Genomic DNA, 10,992 nt, shown 5'->3' on the forward strand with positions numbered 1-10,992 from the left:
AAGATTTATCATATCTCCAAGAAAAAGTGGACACATTACACAGGAATTTCTCTCCGAAGTCAAGAATTTGGAACCCCAAAATGGTTCCTCCATGTCTTTCTTGTAGAAACATTACAATGGATACAATTATAAAAGATTGTTAAATACCATTAACTAACTTAAACTACTTTTTAAAACTACTCTAAACTCTACTCGTTCCTTATGAGGACTCAAACTAAACTTAAAAACTTAAAATAATTTCTTTTGGAATTACAAATTACAATATATTTTTAGAAAATATAACATGCAGTTCACTCTCATTCGATATCTTGGGATATTTGTGCATACTCACTTGAAGAAGCTCTAGGTTCCACTACTTTGGTTGGTGATAATAATTCTCTGAACTTTTTCCACACTGCCAAATCAAGATTCAGGCAATTGATTAATCTATCATAAACCATTCTGAAATTTTCTATTCGGTTGTAGGTTGGCTTCTCTTTGAAGAGGGTACTAACCAACCATAATAATTGAAAACCCTTGTGCAAATTATTAACAATGGTGGACCCTTTTAGAATTGTTGCATTTTCATGAGAGGCATTGATTTTACTCTTTGCTTCAACAAATAAGGTTTCTTATGTCTCACATGGGAGACGATTACCCTGTTGATCCCAACAAAAGGGAAATCATGCTCTGATTCTTTTATCAAAATTTGAATTCAATGCCAATACAGATTCTTTGATTTCCCCTAGTTTAGTCTCTGCATTTTTTTCTGTAAATATTCTTTTGCACCATTTTGTTTATTTTCAGAAAAATGGATGTTATGTCGTCAATCTCCATTGCTCTCAACTCCTGAGAAGACTTAACATTTATAAAATCAATCATTCTTTTAGCTAATTGTGCACTTCGTTGTGATTTATCTTTGGGAAAATAAATGAATTAGATATTGTAGTTTTTTTTATAATTTACTAAAAATAAACAATAATTTAAAAATAAAATCTACATAACATATTTAGTACTTTTATTAGAGTAGTGATTTTACGAGAAAACACTCACAAAACTCATATATGTGCATAAAAGCATTAAAATCAACTTTCAAATTGAAAAGTTATGTTATTAATAACACTCTTCTTATTAGTCCCTGCCTGGACTATAGCGATCGATTGATCGTTGACTCTGCATTAATTCATCTTTTGACAGATTTTTTTTCCGCCTAAACATATTTTAACCAAAGTTTAATGCTGACAATGTGATTCACTGAAATTTTAACCAAAGTTTTCCTTTGAAAAATATTGTACCTCTTATTGCGGCCTTCACGTGGCCCGAGACAAAAATATTGTGGTAACTTTGTTTTATACAAAGTTTTCTGGCACCCTGCAGCAGTGATTTTTTCGTGCCTTCATTTTGCAAGAAGCAATACCATTTTATCCAAAGTTCTATCATTTTATATACTGTTGCCAATTTCTTTACATCAAAGTTTTTGCAATTTATTTATATCCCACTGGCTGCATGCCGGCCACCTGCATGTTCTTCGGGCCACTTGTCACCTCCTATATCTCCTGTCCTGTATTCGTTCCACGCAATAAACAATACATGCTCATTCCTCTTGCCCCTCCATGCTCATGTTAGCCCATTGTTCTCTGCATAGTTGAGCGAGTCGTTGCCTGTTAATAACATCGTTAAACTTTGAATTTGAATCACGCAACATGCAAGTGCTGAAATGATCGAGTTTTTCATTAATTTTTGTTGTATGGTAGAGCAAGAGGAATCCCAAGCTATTCTGGATTTCTGCTGCTGCTCCCTTGACATCAGTGATTATAGCTACTGTATTCGTCTTCGCCACTAAGGCTGATAAACATGGCATTAGCATTGTAAGAATACATTATTCTCTGATCTCCATTATGACAAGTGGCTTTCTTCACAGCCATTGCCTCACCCCACCCACAGATTTCATCTTCTCTGTGCACATTTTATCTTTGTGACCATTGGACTCTGGAATTTGGTAACTCACACTTATTATTTTGTTTCCTGCAGATTGGTCACTTGAAAAAAGGGCTGAATCCACCTTCCCTTAACATGCTGCGTTTTAATGGCAGTTACTTAGGATTGGCAATAAAAACCGGGCTTGTCACCGGACTCATCTCACTCACGGTATTTATCATTAGCACTTTCTGTTTTGGTAAATACAGAGAATCATTTCAATCAATTCCATGCTTGTTGAATCAGCCTAACGAGAATAGTTGTGATAATAATGTAAGAGGAAGGTATAGCAGTGGGAAGAACATTTGCTTCAATCAAAGATTATCAGGTTGATGGAAACAAGGAGATGATGGCCATTGGATTGATGAACATGGCAGGCTCTTGCACTTCCAGCTATGTTACAACCGGTTACACACTCAATTCTTTCTATATACTATATTGATTTTAGTGGATTTTAATCATCATCAAATATATATTACAGGGTAGTTTTCTCGATCAAGCTCAATTCAATTATTTCAATTAATATTTGACTATCTTTAAATTCAATACACCATATTAATTTTAGTGGACTGTAATCATCATCATAGAATATATGTTGCAAAATCATTTTTTAGATCAATTATTTCAACTAATCTTTTACTATCTTTAAGTTATTACTCTTCGTGGGACTTTAATCATCATCATGGAATATATGTTGCAGGGTCATAGAATATATGTTGCAAATCATTTTCTAGATCAATTATTTCAACTAATCTTCTACTATCTTTAAGTTATTAATCTTAGTGGGACTTTAATCATCATCATGAAATATATGTTGCAGGGTCATTTTCTCGATCAGCAGTAAATTACAATGCTAGCTGCAAGAGTGCAGTATCAAATATAGTGATGGCTTTAACAGTCATGGTTACCCTTCTGCTTCTAACGCCTTTGTTCTACAACACGCCTGGAGTTGTATTGGCATCCATAATAATTGCTGCAGTTCTGGGTTTAATCGACTTCCCTGCAGCTTATTTCATATGGAAAGTTGATAAGATGGACTTCCTCGCATGTGTGGGTGCTTTCATGGGAGTCATCTTCATCTCTGTGCAGATGGGTTTTCTTATTGCGGTAAACATAACATAACGGACTTTTATTTCAGGCAATTCATGAAATTTTAAATTGTTTCTCTTCTTAATATTTTTAGTTTCATTCATTTTTTCAGGTCGGCATCTCTGTATTCAAAATACTTCTGCATGTGACGAGGCCTCACACTTCCCTTCAGGGCAGAATTCCTGGAACCAATTATAACAGAAACATAGAACAATACAGTGAAGCCACCAGAATCCCTGCATTTCTCATTCTTCGAATCGATGCCCCCATTTACTTCGCCAACTCGACCTACTTAAAAGAAAGGTTGGTCTGAGTTGATTTATAGTTTCCCAAGAGTCAGCATTAATGGTACTAGTCTTGAGAACAGTAAACCTGCATTGATTACACTGAGTTTGACAGCGCCTGAGGGTGTAAATTCTGTGCAGGATAATGAGGTGGGTAAGTGAAGAGGAGGACAGAATCGAGAGTGAAAATGAAGATACTCTGCAGTATGTCATATTGGACATGACTGGTAAGACAGTCAGGCATTAATCCACCCTCGCCTTTCATGGTTATTCTGACTACAAATTTCAATTCTAATGGAGGCAGATATATGGTACATAATCCAACATGTTCTGTTGTTGTTTGCAGCTGTGACAACTATTGACACAACAGGGGTCAATATTGTTGTGGAGGTCAAGAAAACATTGGAGAAGAGAGGATTCCAAGTAGGCAGTTTTTCTGTGAATATGTCCATTTTAATTTTTAAATCGTTTGTCAAACATTTACATTACTATATATTCAAAAGTAAAGACCGATGTTTATTAAAGTAAAACATCTATGGTTAATATATTTAAAATTAAAAATATTCTTTAAGAAAGTAATTTTAAATACGGAAAAATAACTTAAATAAATTGAACATGGTTCCCAAAATTGGAAATTATCGTTTCACAAGTAATCTTTCGTACGGAACGATAATTTTAAAATAAATAGCTTTAATAATGATTTCCCAAATTCAAAATTTATATTTTCAATACGGAACAACAATTTTTAAATATATAAATTCAAAGATGCCTTCATATACAATTTTTTAAATATATAAATTGAAAGATGCCTTCACATGGTTTTGTAAAAAGTGAAACAGATTTAATTTGGGTTTTTATAAATTAAATCTTATTAATGTTATCCAATTTGGTTATGTGGGCGATTAACAGTATCTATTCCCTATATATATATTTGATTTTTCCTTTTTCTCGGTTTAGTTATGTGGGTGATTAACAGCTTGCATTCCCCGCATTCTCAACTCGGCATATCTTTGTTTAGTATGCAATGTGCCTTGTGGGTGTCCTTGTTATTCCAATTTTATTTCAGGGGTTTTTAAGTGTTTTTAATTTTTAAATCTGTAGTGTAGCTGCACTTTTTTAATTTAGGATTTGATTTACAGAGATGTCGCATCTTGGTCTTGTTGGGTTTTGAATCCTAAGTATTCCTTAAAAATGCAACAACGATTGAATTTTCTTTAATGAAGTTTAATTTACAGAAAAGATTCACCTGAAAAGACAGCTCTTTATAAATTCTAGTGCTCAGACAAGAAGGTTTGACATTCAGATTTTTAAATATTTTTATAAATTATACAAATTATGCAGCTGATCAAGTAAATTTCCCAGCAAAAAGTTTTAGAATTTTTTAATATTTGTTGTAAAATGCAGGGCAGGCACCAAGTCTAATGCAGGGCATGAATAAAACTTGAAAGTCTAAAAGAGGATCACTCCGATTTTTAATTTTTTCCTTCTTTTTAAAATGCCGCTAGTGAAGACGTATTCAAACTTCCAGATTTTTCTTTATAATGCAACTCCTGAATTAAACTTAAATTCACTTTCAACAAGCATTTATATTTTATTTCTTTATATTGCTCTAAGGCAATAACATTTAATAAAATTCGAATTTACATAAGAAAAAGCAATTGGATATCTATATGGATTTTGACGGAAGATCTACATGACGATGGGGATGGGGTTTGAACTTGTTATTGAAGAAGAGCAAAGGTGCCACGGGACGAGCTATTGCAGTCAACGTGGCAGCTACCAAGTACTCCACGATGGCAACAACACCGAATGTTGTTTTTTTGCAATGCACGATGGCAACAAGGTCAAATTTACGTGGTAAGTGCGGATGAGGGCGTATATTAAGGTCAGTTCATCACTTGTCTACTCTTCTACTGGTTTGGTGGGCCGGGCACTAATTTAAGGTAGAGGTATTGGCTCTTGGGGATGCTTCCTGGCTCACTGGGAGACTCCAAAATAGTTATAGATTGGGCTCTGAGCCACAAATTCATTATAATGCCTTGCCTACAACATTGGTTGCAGAATGCTCAAAATCTGATCGCTTCTTTCTCCAACATCACCTTCGAGCATGTTTTTTGGGAGCAGAATCTGTGTGCTGGTGCTCTCTCCAAACATGATTCGATCCACTTTGACTCTCAGGTGGATGGCTCTGTCCGTGGATCTGGGACTTTCCTCTTCTAGCTCTAGGTTTTTTTTTCTTTACTTGCTCTATTTTTCCTCTGATTTTTGGGTTTCTGACGCGGGCCTCTAGATCATGTGGAGGCTTATTGTAGTTCCTTTTTGTTTTGGTAGTTTTAGTTTTTCCTTGTCCCTAATTGGATAGTGGATCAATTTTAGATTGCATGGGGCAATTTTTAGTTCTTCTGGCCCATTGTGGATCTGTGCCTATGTGCAACATTTGTTATGATGTATTTTTGGCGATTTCTGGAAGGTATGTTCCAGATTACTGCTCTTTCTTTTTGATTTTCACTGGGCTATGGGGATAATGCGATCTATATATGTAAACTTTGTTTTTCAATGAAAGCAGTTTGTTTTTTTCCTGTGAAATTGAGAAGGAAGTCAAATTTACAAGGAGGCAATTGCCATGAAAATCCCATGCCCTCCTAATGGTAATGGAAATGTTGAAGCAAGAACGGATATGTTGATGTTAAAACTGTAGAAAGGGTTAATGTCAAAATGGCAGGGATGGGTTTCTTCTATAGTTGATTTGTCTTCCTATTTCGAACTGGTCTATGTATGCAAGCACTGATGTCCAACGAGCCCATTTTGATATTAAACTTAGTGGGCGGAGGATCAGGACCACGGACAAATAAATGCAATATATTTATCGCAAGTCTTCGTACTGTACTATTTATATTAAAATAAAGTTTATATTTTTGACAAATTAAAAATCAATAGGATTTCATAACAATTGTGATGTAAAAATCATGATTTCATATTTTTAAAAATAAACAGAAATTCGAATGTTTTTTAAAAGTGATTTAACTTTAAATTTTTATGTAAAAGGAGTTGATTAAATTATTTATTAATATAAAGACTATAATAGATAAATTAAATATATATTAAATAAAAGTTTTGGACAATTTGGATTTATTAATTTTTAAAGTTATAAGTAATTTTGATATATAAATCCATAATTAATATTTTAAAGTGATTTATTGGTTTTTACGGTGAGTCTTTTTAGTGTGAATTAATCAACTACTATTTAAGGTAATCTATTAATTTTATATCTTAATAGTCATTTATAGGGATTTAATCTGGCTCACCACCACTGCTTTGCCAACAATAGACAAGACATGTTTATTAAAAAATAAAAAAAAATTATTGTACTCTCACCAATATAACTCGTTTAAAAACAAATCTGCAAAAATAATTTGAAAACAATTTCAACCGACATCTTGTACTCTGACCAATACAATTACAAAATAATTTATTACAAAATAAAAAATTACTCTTATGATTTCAGTATTTAAAAATAATTTCGAAAAAATTTCGGCTGTTATGCCATCTGCAACGTAGACCTTCTGGCAGGCCTTGGCAGGGACTACCGGCTGCATGCAGCACTTGTTTTTTTTAGATTAGAGTTACAACATTTTGTAACAATGCCTTTTAAAGTTCATAATTTATCATAACTCTTCAATCAAAAAGTGGTCCTACCATGATAAAATTACAGCTTGTCAAAAACCATGATCATAATAATTGCTATCTTCATAATAAAAAATTTAACAATAAAAATTTTAAAACTGACTCTTGCATCAAAATGTGGTATTATTAATAATACCATATACATATATATAATTGGAGTCTCCTTTAGGTAGTTGCTCAAGAAGTTAGCAGGTTGGTGCTCAGTGAAGAGTGGAAGTTGCTACTTCCAGCAAGTCAATGCTTGCAAAGAAAAAAAAAATTGAAGCCTCCTCTAGGTTGGTGTTTACAAAATATAATATAGAGAGAAGTTGGCACTTGCATTTGCATCAAAACAAAAAGGTTTGTGATTTTCTCCCTTTATGAGTTTTCATGTATATATAGTGTTTTTATGTGTTGCTTATGTGTGTGATGTTCATAATATTATTTTGTATTAATTTCATGGTTAATTTTTGAATATTTATGTATCTTTGCTCACTGTTAAAGAAAATGGCTAAAAATGGTTAAAACTTATAAAATATTGATTCACACTTTCTTTCTCCCTAGCCGCCCTCATTATTTTCCTACTTTCCAACACACTTTGTAATTGATTTTATGATTTTGTTTGCAATAGTATATATTTTTCACACTACGGTTTTAAAATATTGGATTTTTAAACTTCAAAGAAATGGTGTTATTAATAACACCACCTTTTTATTCCAAAGTTAGTGTTAAAAAAATTATTGTGATAATATTAATTATTATGGTTATAGCTTCTGACCACTTAATTTTATCCTCTAATAAATGGTAGTATTACCTTTTGATTCCAGAATTGATTTTAAAGTTATTCCTCACAATATTATGAGCTTTAAAAATTATTGTTACAAAAAGTTAGTAACTTTAATTAAAAAAAATAAAAGTATTATTAAAAACATAACTTTTCAATTTAGAGATTAATTTTAATGTTTCTATATTCACAACTAAATAAAATAATATATGATGTAGATTTTATTTTTAAATAAATGTTTATTTTTAATAAATTATAAGAAATCTATTATATATATATATATATAAGCTAATAAGAAAAAAGAGGCAATGGCCAATTGAAAAACTAATTTTTTTTTTTTAAATAATATTTTTTAAATATAAAACACTTATAAAACCTATTGGACTAAAAAAACACCCCTTTTCTTTTAAATTAAAACTATCAATAGAATCATCTTTTTTACTAGTATAGAGTTAGTTTAATAACTTAAAAAATAAAGGTGAATTTATCCAATCTAACTCATTCTATATCAGTTTAATAATTTTAGGTTAATAAAGTTATACTAGTTTACATATATTTATTTTAAAATTTTACCAAGTTGATGGATTGAAACTCTCTCAACCATTTGTAAACTATGTAAATAATCACCTTTACATAATAATTTAAAAGATAAATGATTAATCTTAATAATGTGATTCCTTCGCAAGAAATGTGGCATCTAAAATGCAGCAACGTTATATTGGTTGGATTACTAAAATTGTTTTGTTTAATTAAAAGTTATTTGATAATTTTAATTTAAAAGTATTCGATTACGTTAAAAAAAAATATGATTTTTTTATAATTTATTTAATAATTTGTGTTTTTAATAATAATTTTATTCAGTTTGTTAGGTTATGTTAGTTTTCAGATGAATGGATGGTATTTAAGGCCTTAAAATTACTTAAAATCGTACTCAATTCATGCTATAATTATTTTTAATATAACTAAATTTTTATCTAGATAATTTAGAACCAATAACCTTGATATCATGAAATATCTTAACAAAACATCCTATCACCTAATAAATTTTTTAATAATAATTATATTAAAAAACAATAAAAATCTATTTATTAATTTAAAATAAACTAGTATTCATAAATAATTATTATTTCACTGCGAACGTCATCACCAAGTTAGGCTGATAGGTCTTCCTATGCATCAACAATCGTCAACACTTTTACCGTGCACCGTTGGATCAGGTGAGACACTTTCAACCGTTGATTTGAAGTGTGACTGCTTTTTCCAAATATCGGTTGAGTTGTCTTCTTTTCACCTCTGAGTTCTATTGTGCGGCTCCATGGCATGGAAAGATATTTTTACTGCTTTTTTCCATTCTTTTATGTCACTCCTAAAGATATTTTTACCGCTTTTTCCCATTCTTTTATGTCACTTTGGCCTCAGAGTTGATCGTTTCTTTGGTCTGCCAGTTGTTGTTGCTGTTCTTCTTCCCTGGCTTTTGGTAAGCACTGTTCTTCTTCCCTAGCTTTTAGCAAGCACTAATTAGTATTAAGCATTCTAGAACACAAAAATGTCGGTTTGTTACTGGTTATGTTCTTTTGACCTAATTCCATTAATTTGTCGACATAACAAATGTGATTGCGGTGGATATTTGTGGAGGATAGCAGTTTTGTATTTCTCTACGAATTGAACCAGACATAATGTCCGGGGTTGATGGAGAAATTAAAGATTTTTACTCAGTAATGGGTGTTAAATCTGACTGTACTTCTTCAAAGCTTAGGGCTGCTTACAAGAAGCTCGCAATGGTGTCCTTCATAACTCTGTCAATGACTTTTGGCCCTTTTTGCCTTTAGTTTCTTCTTGCTTTTGTAGAATTTGTCTCAGGATTGAATATCTCTGTCTGCTGTGATTATAAACGGGATTTCTCATTGTAAAACAGCTCGGATTTGACAGAGATCATTGATTTTGTGCTTCTTTATTTTGGAGGATTCATGAATGTGCCGAGCATAAGCCATGGATATAACTAATTCCATGGATTGATTGATTAGAACTAATTATAAGGCTCTTTTAGTAGTTATTAGAAGATTTATATTGATTGATTTACGCTGTTACTATTGAATTTCTGATTGGGAAATCATCTAAGACTAGTCATGTTGCAAAGATGGCACCCGGACAGGTGGTCTGCCTCAGGGAATGCAAAGGTAGCAGAGGAGTCTAAGAAGAAGTTTCAAGCGATCCAGGAGGCTTATTCAAGTTCAGTAACTCTTTATATCTTTGCATGGCTCAATTAAACAGGGAATAATGATATAGTTGTAGATAAAGTTTGGTACCCAGGGCTAATCAGCATGGAATGGATTGGATTCTCAGTTTTGTCAGATGAGAACAAGAGATTCCTGTACGATGCAGGAGTTTATGAAGACGATGATGATGATGTGAGTAGTGATCCCACTCATTTGTATCACAGCGTCGAGTATTGTTGTTATTATTGTTCAAAGACAAATAAATGGCGCCTCTGGAAATTCATTGGAAGAAGAATGTATGTACAGGAAATGGGAGAATTTTTGGATGAAATGGCGGTAATGATGAATGAGAATAAGGGGCAAGTGAGTCATAAGAGCACTCAGGATCTTAAACTTATCAATGGCTGAATCCTGACAGTAGACTTGCTATCCTAGAAAAGATCTGTTTGTGTGCTTATTGTGTTAATCTTTTTCCTTTTCAGGTGAGTGGATCAGAGAGCTTTGAGCAGTTACAAGATCTGTTCATGGAGATGTTTGAGAGCGATCTCAATAGCTTTCATACACCTGTGAAGCCTTCCAACAATAAGAGGAATCGAGCCGATTTCCACAGGGGCGGAGCTGTGAGAAAAGATGAGATTGCAGAGCCGAGCTTCATGAGTTCAAGTCCCTTCTAGGCACAATCTTTTAGCAGGGGTGTAAGTTTGCATTTCTGTTCTATTTTATTTCTTTGAGGCGAAGATCCGCTCAAAGTTAAGATCCATTTGAAGTGGTGGTGGGATGGGTTAGTAGCTAACTTAGACTGAGTCTTTAAGATTAGGAACGAAAAGTCTTATCTTAATTAAAGATTAGGAATGAAAAGCGATATTAAGTTGAGTTTTGGTTATTATTGTTTTCAATTAATTAATATTTATTTATATTATTTTATTTCTAAAATATGTATTTATGGGAAACTCCCTTTACATTTTAGTATGTTTATATTGATGAATTGGTATTGCGTTGA

General features: G+C 32.4%; 1 protein-coding gene across 1 annotated transcript; it reads left to right on the plus strand.

The window, feature by feature from the left end:
• The first annotated feature begins 1,485 nt into the window (after positions 1-1,485).
• LOC149190087 (putative sulfate transporter 3.4) lies at positions 1,486-5,549 on the plus strand. Its single transcript, XM_089410427.1, has 9 exons — positions 1,486-1,542; positions 1,734-1,847; positions 2,011-2,127; positions 2,237-2,363; positions 2,777-3,063; positions 3,158-3,348; positions 3,471-3,556; positions 3,676-3,767; positions 5,391-5,549. The coding sequence occupies exons 1-9, from the start codon at positions 1,486-1,488 to the stop codon at positions 5,547-5,549; spliced, it is 1,230 nt and encodes a 409-aa protein (XP_089266553.1).
• Positions 5,550-10,992: the final 5,443 nt, after the last annotated feature.

Source organism: Pinus tabuliformis, chromosome 3_1 (genome assembly GCF_031772625.1).
Source record: "Pinus tabuliformis cultivar Carrire ecotype Pingquan chromosome 3_1, CPIR1, whole genome shotgun sequence".
In the NCBI taxonomy this organism is placed as follows: Eukaryota; Viridiplantae; Streptophyta; class Pinopsida; order Pinales; family Pinaceae; genus Pinus; species Pinus tabuliformis.